This window comes from Falco peregrinus, chromosome 5, assembly GCF_023634155.1.
Source record: "Falco peregrinus isolate bFalPer1 chromosome 5, bFalPer1.pri, whole genome shotgun sequence".
Lineage (NCBI taxonomy): Eukaryota > Metazoa > Chordata > Aves > Falconiformes > Falconidae > Falco > Falco peregrinus.
Window position 1 is genome coordinate 36484933 of NC_073725.1, and position 16632 is coordinate 36501564.

Consider the following 16632-nt stretch of genomic DNA (forward strand, 5'->3'; position numbering starts at 1 on the left):
ATCTCAGTTTGTAGTGCATGTCACCATGTGGAGCAGAGGGGGAGGCGGGAGAGAAAAATAATTTCATTATTTGCTATCAGAATTTGAGGGAATATTGTCTGAATTATATTATTATATTGAATTATTGTATTAAAATAAATCTACTTATTTAAAACAATATTTATCATAATCTCCGTTGAAATCAAAGCTATATTTCAGAGCTATGTTTATTTTTCTAATACAGGAAATAGTAACTGCCATTATTGTCATGCTGTTTCCTTCCCAAGGTGCTTGTGAGCTCCATTCTATATGCTGTTTCCGTGGTTTGATCACAGTTCTTTAAATATGGACTTCCTGAAACACTTACAAAGGAAGCACCATAATATAGTTCCTTAAAGACGGATGCTGATTCCTCTGTATTTCTCTTGGTGAAGATGCAGAAGATTTTTACTCCTGATAACTTTCTTTAACTGGTATAATTAGGCAGCAGTTAGAGTAGTTCTGTTGTTCAAAACCATTACATCCTTCTTGGGGCAGGCTCTGTGCTGCTATACTTAGTGGTAGGTGTAGCACCACAACTGGTGCACCGTCACCTCCTGATTACAGTGGACTGTGTCTCCTACTGTGAAGGTGTCCCAGACAGTTCAACTGCCTGGTGCCTGGAGGAGTACGGTCCCCATAATGCAAAGCTCTGCTGTCTTTCCCTGCACTGCACTTTTGTACAAGTATAGTGCATATTCTTACGTTTTTGAGCTCTAATCCAGGTCTTCTTTGAGTCAATGGAATACTTCCCATCAATTTGTCCCTTCCTGTGGCAGGAAGGTTGGAACTAGATGATCTTTAAGGTCCCTTCCAACCCAAACTATTCTGTGATTCTGTGATTAATGTTAATAGTACAAGAAGTACAGTCTAATCAATAGCCAGTACAAATGCAGTTAAAGGGTAATACATTCATTCATAGGTGATCCAGCTGAGGTGGCTAGTGTCCGTTATTTGGAATCCAAGAAGTAGATTTACGTGTGATCCTAGTTAGCACTGTTACAGTGTCAAAAGAAAGTGTCAACCACAGAATAAGATAAATGTCTTTAATGCCTCTTTATTATTGCTGCTTTTGTGCATTTTGATGCATGATGTCTGCAGTGCTAAAGGTGCTTATGACAAATTAATCTGTGGTTCTAGATAGAAGAATTAACTTACTGAGAGGATAAAAATGCAACTGCAGTATACAACAGGTCCATTAGTTTGGTTTCCAGAGCACTAAATATAGATTTCCTCATACAGACAAGTACTGAGCCAAGCAGAAATTGGAATGCCCCTTCTGGGGACTCATCTGTCCCAGTTAACAGGACAGTGCAAACAAGACCTGCAACATGCCTGGGAATGCCTTTCTTGTAACAGATGGGCTGGGAACTCTTAACTTCTATTCAATAGATGGGATGACTTATAGACCATGGCTTTTATTTTGTTTTACTATTCTGATGAAACATACTACCACTTTGTTAAAACTCCAGATGCAAACCCACTACATTTTTGTGTTAGTTAGTTTTGGCACAAAAGGGGTTTATTTGCTTTAGCCTCAGCTTTTGGGGGGGCAGCGGGAGAAGGTGGGTGAGGTGCACTACTATGGATATCAGTGAGACGTAAATAAACTTAATTAAAAGTGGTCAGGACTATTCACATGAAACATGGTTTTATTTTTCTGAAACTGAGTTGGACTTTGGAAAGAGGAGCATGTTTTCACCTTCACAGCAAAACCATTGGATAGAGCCAAATATTCACATTGCGAATATCTGTGATTATTTAATTACTAACTTCAGTTACTTAATTTTTCATACAGAAATCCTAATTAATGCATAACAGGGACAAACCGTAGTATATTTATCACATCTGTGATCTCAAAGAGTCAGTCTACAATCTTTTATGTGGTAGGTTGTTCAAACATCCAAATTTTTGTTATAAAAATACTGACTATGAAACTGCAAATTGTTACCTTGTAGCATGATCTTTCAGATTACAAAGGGACAGCAGGCTTTCAGAATACCACACCTGAACTTCCATCTGTCTAATCATCCAAGATTTTAACCCTCATTTTCAGATTGAGAGTACATGTAGTACCTTCCCACTACACTACAGTTGCCAAGGTTATGTGAATAGGTGTGTCAGGAAAATAAGAGAATAAAGAAGAAGAAAAGCAGTATATGAGGAACAAACAGATGTAAGGAATGAATTTTTCTGATCTTCAAAAAAAAAAAAAAAAAAAAAGGCAAACCTCCCAAATGGCAAAGAAACATGCACTCAGTGCCTGCTTTGCACATGGTATAGATTGTTTTACTTAGAAATATTTGAAACAGAATATGAGCTTAGAAGTAGCCAGGAGTCACCTTGTTACATAAAGTGTATTATTGTGACCCAATTTGAATGAGTATCTTCTAACATTTTTTATTTTGCTTGTTTGAGTCAGATATAGTTTTGATACAGCTCAAAAATGTTCTTGCATAATTGATGTAGGTTCTGTAGCCTGGTTTGGCCTTAAATGATAAACTTCTGCTTAACTGATTCTATTTTGTTTTTTCTCTTCATTTATATTACGGTTATGATCTAGAGCTTACAAGATCCTGTGAATAAACTAACAGAAAAAGCAGAAAAGGAGGACCTGCAGATTGAAAGCACCAAATCAGTACAAGATCAGCAGAGTCAGTAAGTCACATGGCCTTTATATTAAAATAATAAGCATTTTTTTCTATAATCTGCTTTCTCATTGCTAAAGTCACTGAACATTTATAAATGGAAATACAGACACAGCTAGTCTGATCATATTAGCTAACAGTAAGCTTAATACAAGAATTCCTGAATTGTTGCAATGTGTACATGAAAACTAATAAACTTTACGGTGAAATTAAGAGCTTGAAAAAGACCCATTAAACCTTTTATATGCTTTTCATCTTTCCTAGCCTTCTCTTTATTTCTCAGCTTTTGCTTCAGTTTTTCTTTAGCAAAAGAAATGGTAAACAGCTACACATGGGAGAAGATATATGGGCATTGTATTTCTCCCTTCAGCAGCATCTCCTTTCACCTGGGAATAGGATATGGATTCCTGATTGCTTTGAGCAGCGATTAGTTTTTGTAATGTATACAGCATCAGTTAGTAATCCAATGAAGCAGTAGGTATTTAGTATATAGTACATCTAAGTGAGCTGATGCTATCAAGGTTTGAGTTACCTGTAGTTCTGAGGCTGAGAGACTTATGAATGGGCTGCTGTGGGGAGCGGAGAACAGGAGAACGAGATGCAATCCCTCCCCTACGGGACCATCAGGATTCAGGATTCAGTTGCGAGGAGATGCAGTGTTGATATAATCCTGCTGCCACCTGTTGTTTTGACTATCCCTGGTTAAATGAAGCACCCAGCAAAGGATCAGTTGTCAAAAAGCAGAGAACAGCTTGACTGATTAGTGGATTTTTCTCGGTTATTTGTAATAATGGATTTTTCAGTTTTGCATTCCTTTTACTTGTTTAGATTCAGAACCAAAGGCAAAAACCAGTTTATAAATTGGCCAGGCTTGATGCTATTCAGATTAGAAAAGACTCACCCAAGTACCTTTTAGCAGGTGGTTGTTGCCACAGCACTTCCTTGAATCTGCTGCATCTCCTGACAATAATAAAGAATTTCATAAACAATTGTTTTCCTCAATGTTTGAATATAAAGTTCTAGAATGAACACATGACTTAGGCAAGATGTGCGCATTGGCACCTACCAGCAAATGCATCACATGCCATGTCATGATTGTCCTTGGTTTTATTTATGGATTGTATTTTTCCTTGTCTGTCAAAGAACAGGGAGGGAAATGTCACCATTTCTGCTGTCTAAAACAAACCATAAATAAACATCAAAAATTCTAGAAGAATTACTCAAAGCAAAGCTTTTAAAATCCTCATGAACTTCCCATTCACACTAAACGTTCATTATACTGGAGTATAGCCTGCATCTAATTCTCCTCTGCTCTGCCACAAGCCTATTCTCAAGAGCAGGGCAGGTGGCTCCTCCTGTCCTGTCGCTACTAGGGGATGGGAGGATGTGCCTGCACAGTCAGTCCTCTTCAGTGCCACATCAGCCTTGTGGCTGCTTCATTCCCTACTGGTTGGATGGTGTTACACAAAGTAATAGCAGTTAGAAGGTATGTACTCTTCATTGAAGAGTATATTTTTTTACATGCAATTTGTATAAGAATTGCATGTAAACCCCAGCTTTTTTTTTCTGTCAAGAGCTTTTTCATCAACACTGCTGATGTGTTTTTCTAGAAATCTGCTGACATAGGACAAAACTCACGTGACTGTTGATTTTTAATTAGTTGCTGTTAAAAAGACAATTGCAAAGTGGGGTTTTTTTTCGGTTTTGGGTTTTTTGGGGGGACAGTTGTATCTCCTTCATGATAGTTATGAAAGACCAAATCTGGAAAACCAAATTCACTGTACTTTTCATTACAGAGATTTAGTTAGATTAAAAATGGAAAGGTGGTAGGTTTTGATAGTTGGTCTTCAATCTAATTTTGGTTTTAACAGACTTCCACCAATGAAATAGTAAAAGTTAAATAACCAACCAGCATTACAGCAAATGCAAGAGCCCATCTGAATTATTGTTTATTTATTATTGATATGATTTTATAGTGATGTGACCAAAGAGAGAAAAATGTATTATTTTTCTGTAGCCTTAGAATACTATTCTCAACTTTTCTCTTATTCTTTCAAATTAAGGTTGATATCATTAGATGAGGAAAGCCATACCAAGGAGTCAAACTATTCAGGTATTTTATTTCACGCTATCATAACTTTCTGAGTGCTGTAATGCATGTTTTTTTCATTTTTGTTTTCTATATGTTCAGCTTCACCCAGCGAATCCTTACAAATGCATCAAACTCAAGGCCAGGAATATCTGTTAAAACTAATCTCTTACATGTCATTCTATTACTCTTAGATAGGTCAAATAGCTTGTCTTCCAAAGTATAGTTCTTACATTGGGCATGTCTTCAAGGAAAGGATCTACGGATTAGTAGGTGTCAAGACAAGGAAACCACGACACTTAGCTTGCTAGTTTGTTCCAGTGATTAAACATGTACTATGTGAAGAACTTGATGAATTCAGTAGAACTTCTGCCCAAAAGCTAGGCAAAGTCATATTCAGCTGCTGCTAATGACCTGATAGGTTGTATTACCCGGTGACACAGCCAGGCTCTAACTGGAGGTGCATGGTGAAAGAATGGGAGGCAGTGGACACAAGTGACAGAAAGGGAAAATAGCATTTACAGTAAGCGTGGTGAGGTGCTGGAAAAAGTGCATGGACTTTTTGAAGTCCTCCCTGATTGAAGACCTCCCTGGAGATCCCTAAGACTTGACAGAACATATCCCTGTGGAACCTGACCTAAGTTCATAGCTGACTCTGCTCTGACAAGGATCTTGGCCAAGATGACCCCCAGAGGTCCTTCCAGGCAAAGTAATGCCATGGCTTATATTATATCTTTTTCTACTAAATGAATGGAGAATCGTTTTAATATGTGGTATTGTATTCTCCATGAAGATACTTAAAATCAAGACTCCTCTCGGATCTTCATTTTGACAGGCTAAGCATATTGATGCCTTGAGACATCTTCCCTACTCCTTTATTTCTGAAGTTTTTGTTTCCATTCCACTTTAGAACATCCCTTTAAAAATATGAAATATATAATTGTGCAAGACATTTCTGATGTTGGTCTCTGCTGTCATGTTTCTGGAAGGCAAATTCACATTCCTGTTTCTGTATCCAAGAAGGATATCTCATTTTGCTGCAACATCAAGTTAGAAGCTCGTATTTGAATTTGTTGTTTATCAAGTCTCAGTTCCTTTTGGGCACAGCTTTCCAGGATTCATTCTTCCTTTGTGCAGTATGGCTTATATTTGTTATTCCTAGAGATATGACTTACGACTCAGTGGTATAAAACTCTCCCAGCTCTGACCACAGAAACTGAATGACCACCTCTATAGTCTGTTTGCACAATTTTTTCAAGAGTGATATTGTGTTTACTTCCAGATGAGTGCTAAAGCCATTGAATAGTGATCGATGTAACACTAAACCTTGCCGATCTAAACTAAAAACACTTCTACTTTGCAATTATTTCTCCTAACAACTGTTTTTTGACATCTGTTAGTTGTCATGTTCCTAATCCATTCAATATGTTCATTACAGATATTATGCAGTGCTAACTTTTTAGCTGGAAGGCTATGCAGTGCAAAGTCAAGTTGTTTCTAAACAAATATCTTTACCAAAGAAGGTTCATAGCTTTATCAAAGGATGAAATTAGTTGGGTTTTTTTAACTAGGTCTGCTTTCCATAAAAGCACCTTTTATTATAGGAGCATTTATTATGCTCGTTTTCTTTTGCTGAATCCCATACTGAACAGGATTCAGTTAATGTTTTGCCTAGGAGTAGTGGTGAGCTACCAGCCCATAAGCTACCTACAGTTACTTGAGTCACCCCGTTTATTGTTGTTGTTGTTTGGGTGTTTTTTGTAATACTGACACAATATTACCACTTTTCCGGTGTTTTGATGTTTCACCCATTTTGCAATTAATTAGATCAGATATCTCTTTGATGAGATATTTTAATATTCTTGGATACAAAATCTGGCTTGTATTTTCTTAACAGATGTTTTCTAGAATCTCAGTTACTTATGGACTGTAAAATATTTCACCATCATCCATAATATAAATAACTTGTGCTTTCTCTTTCTCCGTCGCCCCTAAAAGGAACTGAAGTATTTTGGAATACTTCTGCCTGCTCAGCTAAATTTTTCCATCTCCATACACTAGTGGGTCTGTGCCATTGCTAAGATTTTTTTTTTTCTTAAAGTACTCTATATGAACTAAAGTAATACAAATGTAGTGCTACTAGCGATGGAGCTGTGTTTCTTCTTAGTTTTCCTCATCAACTACTTCATGACTTGCAATTTTTTATCATTTGCGCTGGATTTTCCCTTAATATACTATGGATGTTTTTAAGATTGGTGCCATCATGTTTACAACAGAGCTAAGGCAGGACTTCAGCAACAGTTGTGCTTTCTTCATTACAGAATTGCGGCCATCCATATCCCACCATTCGTGAACTTCCATTTCTGATTTTTCTTTTCTCCCCTTTTCAGTCACTTTAGGTTGGGTGTTTCCCCTTTAGCTTTGTGCATTGTCCTTTTATGGAAGCATCATGTCTATTTGTCCACGTGTGTTTATGCCTCTCCTATCTATATCTGGTGTTGTAAGATGTGATCATGGGTCCTTAAATGACCAGCTGATTCTAGTGCAGGTAGCATGTTTCTGTCATTGTCCTGGTAAAGCCTTGTTAAAATAATACGATTCAAACAGCAAGCTGTTCTGATTCATGCAGTTCTGCTGAACAGGCCTTAGAAAGGGTTTGGCATTCAGTTTTTATTCCCCTATGGAGAATTTTGTTTCTCCTTTCCAGCCTCAAGTTTGAGGCTTCCAGCAGATCTGCCTTGCAGTTGTGATAATACTGTAACCAACCTCTTCATTTGCCTTTAGAGCTACAGACTTAGTTGTCTAGTTCCTCAACAGTTAATGGGGAGAGAAAGGCATGTTCAGCAGGTAATTCATCCCTCCTGTTTTGCTACATATCTTAAATGAGATTAATCACCTGAGAGAAGCGTCTTTCTTTTCACTGGTAAATGGAATCTAGATGATTGTTTTGACTCTGTGTCTAATCTAAGAAACTTGCTCAGAACTTAAGGTTAGTTAGGGTTGGGACATGGTGGTGTTTTTTTCACCTCTCATAGCCTATAACGCTGAGCTATACATTTTCCATCCTATTGGTCTTAGCCCATTTATTTTCCTGCAGAAGAGGTGCTTATATACTGACCTGAGGTGCTTTGGGGGAAGATTCCTTTTCCCCATTCCCAGAGTCGGTGTCATGAGGAAGAACATATTGTCAAGGATGGTGATTTAGGGAGTAATGAGGTCCTGGCATTCTTGTGCTCTCTCCTGGCCTGTGTAAGTGCAAGCCTCTGAAAGAAGTGTCCCCGCTTCTGAAGGACGGCAGTGACCCGTCTGAGTTTTTCAGTTGTCTCTGTTGGATGCACTCAAACTGGAGATGGGCAAGTGTGGCAGGGCGGTGATTCAAAGGAAGGTTCCCCCCAAGTTATTACTACGAAATCTGCCCCACCGCTTAGAAATGCTCATATCTTGAGTCTTTCATCCATTGTGACCAGGTTCATTTAAAATGTGAATCCAAACAACCATTGCATGTTGATCTTACAGTGACGTTGTTTACAAGCATGTTCTTGTGCCAAGTGCAATTTGACATGTTTATGGATCTCAATTACAGCTGACAATGGCAAGGATGTCATATCCACGTTACAAGGAAATTGTAACCACAAGCAGAACTCAGGTGAAGAGACTTAAGAAAACTGCCTTTGGGGCTATACATACTGATTGTCAGTGTACTGCAGATCTTCCTTTGTTGCTTTTCTTTTTTCTTTTTTTTTTTCCTTTTTTGTTGTTTTGTTTTGCTTTTAGGTGCCATAGATGACTTATTAGACCTGCAGCCTCAAGAAAATGGTATGCAACATTTGTGCATGTTTTTTTCATCTGCTTTTCAAGTATACTTTTCATCTTGGATCCTAATTGTTTTCATAATCTGAGAGGTTGAATGAAATTATTCAGCTGCATTATTTAAACAGTGTTAAAAGAAACTCAACTTCATATACATGCAGATGCACTATTTCTGATGTTACAGTAAGAAGTAAACCTTCCAGGGGATAAAACACATTGTAACAGGGATTCAAAATTAGGTATACCAGACTGTATCGTATCTGCCCTGCTGAAGTAGGTTCCACTGTAATCCTTACCCCTCCTATAACATTTCACAAACTTTTCTTTTTGGTTCTTTAGTTGTTGTATCACAACCGATTGGCAATACACTAGTAACCACAAGATTTTATATCAGAAATGTACATATCAGAAACAATTTATATAGTCCATTTAAAACCATATAAGAGCTGATGACTGCTTTCAGCCAGATAGTGAATTAAATCTGCTGTGCTGTTCTCATACACACATGAGAAAGCAATTTTTCATTCCAGGCTCTACTCCTATCCTTACACTTTTGTTAGATCCATGGCAGCTCAAGGGGATGTGCTGTTTTTTTCCAAGTATACTGTTTTACCATGTAACACATTAAAGATCTGGCTAAAAGTTTTATATTGAGTTTTCATATGTGGTAAGAGTATTGCCTATAATTTCCAATTTGCTTTTCACTCAAACATCTCAGAGGAATGAGTAAAAAAACCTTCAACAACAATAAAAGCAACTGTGGCAACGCAAAAAGCAAGTAAAGAAGCAAAGAAAAAAAATCCCTTTCTGCGGTTTAGTCAGAGAGTGTAATTTGGGGTATTTAAGGCACTGCCTTCATGGTGGGTAAGGCAGAGAGCATTTGCAAACACCTTGACTTTGGATTTGCCACAGGCAGCCTTTTGCGCTGTGGGGAAACTACCTGTGTGGGTAATCGCCCATAAAGGTACAAACAGGGAACGGTCCTGAGCTGTCTGTGCAGAAGCAGCTCTAATCTGTGGGTACATAAGGTAGTGATGCCTTCTGTGCCTAATAGAAAACGTCGATGCAAGTCTGATAGTGGCCTTTTTTCTTCTGGTTTTCCGCTTACTCAGTTCTATTATTTGTTGGACCTTCTTAGTGGAGATGCAGATACTGCATACAAGTATTGGTCATACAAGTTTAGCTATGTCAGTTAGAAGGCTATTTTTTTTTCCTTTAGTCAAGTACTTAATACGAAAACAGTTGTGGGGTGGCTACATCAGATAAGGATGGTTATGTTAATATTATAGTATCGGCCATTTACACTGATTTTACATGCTAGCTAGCTTTAGGCTAATGAGTATTGGATTATTTTAAGTGAAGTAGTATAGTTAGAGGTACACTTTGGTGTGTGTTTCAGAAGGAAGTCTTTATCCTGTATTTCCAATCATGTATGGTTGTAAATATTTTTAGTTTCTCATCCCATTTATTTTTCTTAAATACCAGCAAAACGAGGCATGTTTGCAAAGGAATATGAGCATTGCTAGAGGCTTGTTCAAACAACTACAAAAAGGAATATAGTGACATTGTTTTTTCAGTGTTTTATTGGGAGTTTGGGGTTTTTTTCATGGACATTTTTAAGGTTAGGGGCAGCATGTGCAGACAAAAAAAGGATTTTGACACTGAAAACAGGCGGTGAGAAACAGGAAGAGTAGTAATAGAAGAGTTACGGGTGAGGTAACAAAGTCCCTATCATTCTAGTAATCTAGCAGAGATACCACATGAGTAGTATCTTGATAAGCAGGACTGGTTTCAAGATAACCTTTACTGCAAATAAGAGTAGAACTTACTGCTGCTTACTCAAGGTAGCCTGAGCCTAAGCATCACCTTATCCTCCCCTGCCCCAGGTGTGTTGTCCCTGCAGGAATATCAGAAAGACTGCTGAGACAAGGAAATGTGTCATTCCTGATTTCTGGTGGAAGACCTAATGGCCCTTCAGATGTTCAGCTATATGTTGTACTTTCTCTCCCAGTAATAATGGGACTACTGCAATGGGCTACCCAGATGAAGCAGAACTTTGCTCTGAGCTGTGTTGCTGCAAAGTTTTTGTTCCATTATAGGTCTTTTGTGATTAGGTACAGTGTTGGCGGTAGGTCTTAGCAGATCTGTTACTAATGCTCCCTTTGCATGTCCCCCTGCAAGGCTTCCAAGTTCACAAAGGGGCCTCCTGAAAGCAGCTTTGAGTTGGTGATGCCCCATAGAGTTCTTAAGTACCTTTGAAACAGCGAGTGTGTTTCCCCTATGGAAGGATTTACCTATCTGCCTCACCTGCTGAATAGCTTGGAGGAATTGTAGGTGCTTGGACAATGTTAATATTCTTTGCTGTTTATCTGAAGATGACAAACCAGCCTGAAAATTCATGAGAACAAATTGTTTTCTATTGTATTTTAGTTATAGTCCAGTGGGAGCATCAGGAGATTGACGTGTTTGTAATGTTTCCATTTCTAATTTTTGGGCCCTGTCAGGCAGTACAGAGGTATATAAAAATGTGAATTAGAAAGGAGATGAATCTCAGAGCTGAGATCAGTAACGAATAAAATCCTTATATTATGTGTTGGTTTATTTGTTTCTTAGTACGTAGGTGTGTATGCTGACTCACCAGCCTATTTTAAAACACAGGTTTGCACTTTTTTCTCTTATGACTCAACTTCAGTCATTTCATTGTAAATTATTACAGCTATTAAAAGGGAACTTTGCTGAGAAGGCTGTTACGTTTAAATAAAATGGCCTGTTGCAACCACTTTGTTACTATCAGTCTTCTATCCTAACCCAAAAGGGTTAAAAACATATTTGCAAGTTGTATGCAACTTGGAGAGCTCAGCTGATCTACCCAAACCTTGGAAAACTGAAGCTGCTTCTGTGCCTTACCACAAGTTCAAAACAAGCATAATTAAGATCAATTGATCAGAGTTTCGGTGACATAACGTTATCAGCGTTGTTAACCACCATTTTTGTCCTCTGCATACTGCCACAGTGGAGCTCTGAAGGTTTCCAAGTAAAATAACACTTTGGGTTCCTTGATAGTTCTTTCACTTTCCAAATACTTTGTAAGCTAGAGAGAAGGGTTAGGATCCTGGTTACAAGTTTCATGTACTTTGTATAACTATTCAACATTTCTAAAATAGGAAAACAATTTTTTTTAAGGAGTAATGGCTCAAGTGGTCTAAGAGCTTCTTCAGCAGCAGCACTGGTGCTAGAAAAACTAGCAAGGGGAGTCAGAAGCAAAGTGGCCCCAGTTCTTTCTCAGCAGCCTAAAAGAGGGGAAAAAAGGTTACTACAGCATTGAACAGCGTGGAAGTCTAACCCTGTGTAACATAACCTGTTCTCATGGGGAAATACCCCAATAGTTCCAGCACTGCTCAGAAGGTCATCAAAGTAATCTCAAGTATGTTCTCACAAAATTCTGGAATAATCCCCGACTTTTACTTATTTTCAGTTTATACCATTCTGAATTTTTGGCAGTTTTATGCTTCAAAAACCAACATAAAAGTAGTCTTCCCCAATGTTTTAAATATTAGACTATGTAATGATTTTGGTGTGGTGTTTATTTGTTTTTTAAGCATACTTGTAGTATTGTTTTTAATGAGAAATGAGTCTTAACCTCACTGCTGTTATCTGAGATAATCATGGAATTATTTGTTGCATCAGCTACAAGCCCAGCCATCCAAGAGAATTGGGTCTAAAAGAGAAAACAACAAAAATTCATGCAAAAATATTCCATCTCACTTCACATACAGAACCTAGATTGGATATTTTTAAAAGATTCCTTCTTTTCTTTGTCTAAAAAATGATTTCTCTTGACTCTGTTGTTCTGAGACAGCTTCAAAGGTTCAGTTTGTGAAGTCCTTGGAGTCAGAACCTGGTGACAAGGATGACATGGTATTACTGAATGAGATCCTCAACGCTTCCTCCCTGGATGAGGGGGAATTCAGCAAAGAGTGGACAGCTGTTTTTGGACAGGCTGCACTTGCTGATCTCTCTGTGAACTCTTCAGCTGGAGATGTGGAGAACGCTTCGTCTTCTGGGGCACCAACACCATCAGGCTACTTGCCCTCACAACTGTTAGACCAAAACATGAATGACTTGCAATCATCTTTGCATGGTGAGAGCTTATCTTGTTCTCTTAGCGTTTTGGTTTTGGCTTTAGGTTTTCTGCTATGTAGAAGTATGGTGACAGCTTATGTTGTGCCACAGCTGCAGAAACCCAGAAGGTAAAGCAGAGCGTGCCTGGAGGAAAACATGAGTGGCATATTTGGTTTTCTAGCCCTGCTCATCCAGTGCTTGTGAATGAAGTGCCCTAAAACCTAAAGTCAAAATTACTGTCTTTCATTGAGCTTCCTGAAATTTTATGTAGGCCTTTGGGATATTATTTTTTTTTCTGTAACAGAAAATCTGTTTGAGTGGGTTTTGCTATTTAAATCACAACTTCTGTCTCTGTTAAGGGACCAGAGAACCTAAAATGGGTTACTGTATTTTGTCTGGAAATACTATTTTTAAACAACTTAATGAAAATCAATTGCACTGGATTATTTCTGGGTTTTTTCAAAGAATCCCATACTGTTGTGTGTAGGGATATAGGTAAGGTAGAATGCATTGTCTCATGCTGGCAACCATACAGGTGGATTCCTCTTGTAGGCTGGTTATCTGCTGATGCGACCCTTTCTTCTATGCATTCATTTTCTTGGGTTTTCCATGCTGCTGTGGGGAAAAGAAAGGAGAGGGGGGGACTAGGGCAGAGTTTTCCTGCTGCTGCTTTGGCCTTGATGGAGGGAGGGAGGAAGGCAGGCTGGTGGTAACCAGCCAACAGCAACTACCTTTGTCCTCCTCACATTTTTTCTAGATTTTTTCTAGGGCTTTGCAAGCTGGAAGAGAGCCTTCAATTTTTGAGTTCTGTCCTAAGTTAAATCTCATTTGGGGAAGAGTGACACAGGAAAGGCTAGCAGGCTGATTCCATCCTGAAGACTGCTTCTTGGAACCCATGCAACTGGTGGCAGTCATACATAAAGTAAAATCACCTGTGGTGTTTTGGCGGGAACTAGAAAGTCAAATTTACCTTACAATTGATACAGTTACCACCACCACCCCTAAAGCAAGATATTTGGGTTCATGGACTTCAGTGCTTAGATGGAAACTGGGGGAGTGACATTTGCCGTGATGCACAGTTTTAGATGTATTTTTATGATGAGGAACATGCATATGTGAGTATGACTGATAGAGAGTAGGATTTGACCTTATAAAACACAAGCTAAAAAAATAATGAGAATTAGTTGTTGCATTGTCAAAACAGTTTGTAACCAGAAGCAGACATAGTATCTATTGAAAGGGGGAAAACAAACAGTGAAAAATACCTTTCCTCATACAGAGACATAAACACATCTTAAGCAAATTACTGAAAATAGCAACAGAAATATTATGGGTTATTTTTTTCAGAGTTTTTACATGTTTTTAAATATAAACATGTTTTAGAAGGAAAAATATTTTTGAGGTGTCGGTGGCAAACAGGGCTGGGCATCCTCTCTGAGGTGGTTGTTAATGCTTTCATTTGCACAATACACTGGCATTGGCTGCACTGTTAGCACTTCAAAATCAGAACTCAGGTGTGTTGCATTCCAGGAACACTAGAAATGGAAAATCCATTGCAGTCATCCTGGCATCCCAGAATCTTTTTGTATAAGAAAAAGAATAAATCTGTATTGGAAGAATAAAATATGTTGATGTTTTCAAATGGATTTCCAAGGTTTTGGCAGAAGATGATGGTAATTGATCTACTGGCATTTGAAAAGTCAGGGCTAATCAGATGAGTGATTGTATCTGATAATCAGCATGTTCCCAGCTGACTCTAGTTGCCAAGGAAAATGTCTTTCTTTAACTTTATTAGACTATTTTTCTTATTTTTTTTCTTATTTTCTAACAGAAGGTGAGATTCCATCCATTTTGCATCTTGTGAAATCTCATCTTTAATCTTAAACTGCATATCGTTTCACTTCACAGCACTTCTTTGACCTTCTCAATGAATTTGGGAACAGACTTTTTTTTTTAAATAAAATACTAACTGCAGTATAAACATACCTAAACATACGAGTTGGAAGTATTAGAATATATGAATTATGGATATTTTTACTGAGGACTGGTGATGCATCTTTTACATGTGTTCCCCCTCCCCCAGTTGGTAGAATTGCTTCATAATTATTCAGTGTGAGGTGCTACACTGGAGCCTCAATGTTGCATACTTCCTGTGTGAATTTGGCCTTAAAACCATAAAGATTCTTAAAACTCACATGCTTAACTTTAAGCACATTAACTTTTCTATTAACTTCAGTGGGATTACTTACTTATTTTATGTTAAGCACGCTCATAAATCTTTGGGGCTTTGTTTTCTCTCTGCCTCAGATCTTAATCTGTAAAACAGGCACAATGCTATGTAGGTTATAAACTCTTACGGTCAGGAATTCCCAGCTTGGAGTTTTCTCTGGCTGTATTTATAGGCAGGATCTAGCACAATGGGACTTTGAATTGCTATGGGACTACCAGGTGCTGCTTTAAAATATGTATAAATATGTGTGTGTGTATACATATGTATATATTTACACACACATATGAAACAAATCTGCTGTGCACAGTCCCAACAAACCTTTTTAGTTTCTCCTCCAGATACAGCTTTGTAGTTTCACCACCTTTCCACTGTTTCGGAGAGAGCAGTGGCTTTCTCTTTCCTGATTGCGGCCTCATTTACTCACTTACTCGTACCACTAATGGCTCTTCTTTATCTTCCCTACTTGTGTGTGTATATTCTAGTTGGTAAGAAAATGTGCAGCTCACCATTTCCACTTCCAAATTTAATTGTGGTAACATTTGTGAAGATGCTAGCTGAAAAGTAAGCTGTTTGGTTTCCTTGCTATCTCGGCAATAATCTTTTGTCTAGTCACGTAACAAAGCCATCCTTTGAACAGGCAAACCAGAACAGGCTTAGGGCCAACAACTACTTTCACATTGATAGGCTGCAGTTTGGTTTTGAAAAGCAAAGTTGTTCCTTGTAGCTCACTGTGAGTGGACACTAAAGACGTAATTCATGAAAGTAAAGTATTCAATAAAAATTCTGTGTCAGTCTTTCCCAATACCTTCATAGATGGGTAGGTTCATTACAAAAGCATCCCACATTTTCTGGAGCATTTTTGGTTAGATGTTTTTGTTGCTGCTGTTAGGTTCCTTTTGTTTCCTAAGAGGTATTGGAGCTACCTGCGTTTCAATGAACAGAGAACCAGACCATCTCTCACAGATGTGCTACTTGCCAAGCCTTAGTCCAGGGACTCAAAAGGAGGGCTCCAAAGGAGTTAACTAGTCTGCAGTGTTTCACTCTGTGGTCTGCCAGTCACACAGTGTAAACAAACATCAGAGAGGTCTCAGGGAGCCAACTCCTGATCTCACTGAAGTCCCTGGGACTTGCACAGAAAGTTTCCAGGCAGCACTCCCATTCATTTCTTTGAAATTAGGATTTGGCCCTATTAGCTTAAGCCACTCAATTAATCCGTTGCCATCCGCTGACATATTAAAACACTCACTTGCAATACCTCTCCAAACAAATAAAAGCATTACAGTTTACTATAGTTGTGCATAATGTCCTCTGCCATTCTCCCCTTCTGTAACGCAAGCAGAGAAAATACCTGAAAAAGTATGTCTTTCTGAAGTGTTAACACCATACTTCTCATTATTTACGAATCAGATTTGCTTTTTGGAAGTTTAAACTGTAAAAATCTCTTTTTCGGTGGGCACAGGCTAGCTCATAAGCCTTTATCACCTTTGCCTAGAACAAATACATGTGAGTGCTCTGCGTCCTGATTTTGAAGTGTCTGATTTGTTTCCTTAGTGATACAGAGGATGCCTGTGGCTTTAAGTTTCCTTCCTAATTCATGTGATTTTATAGAAACGCTCTTCTTGCTTCTCTTTAACAACACAGCTTGGGCTTCAGACCTTTTATAGTCAAGGTAAGATCAGAGAGTGAGGAGAATAATCCGCTGGAGAGAGGAAGGG

General features: G+C 38.3%; 1 protein-coding gene across 3 annotated transcripts in view; it reads left to right on the top strand.

Moving 5' to 3' along the window:
* ICA1 (islet cell autoantigen 1) overlaps window positions 1–16632 on the top strand; it is a 73593-nt gene that overhangs the window by 53621 nt on the left and 3340 nt on the right. The window contains exons 9-13 of one of the 3 annotated variants that reach the window (XM_055803388.1): window positions 2582–2676; window positions 4730–4779; window positions 8339–8401; window positions 8530–8571; window positions 12425–12706. In XM_055803388.1, the coding sequence (XP_055659363.1) occupies window positions 2582–2676; window positions 4730–4779; window positions 8339–8401; window positions 8530–8571; window positions 12425–12706 (532 nt within the window). The remainder of the gene's footprint in view (window positions 1–2581; window positions 2677–4729; window positions 4780–8338; window positions 8402–8529; window positions 8572–12424; window positions 12707–16632) is intronic. The other 2 variants (XM_055803389.1, XM_055803390.1) reach the window with 2 other exon arrangements.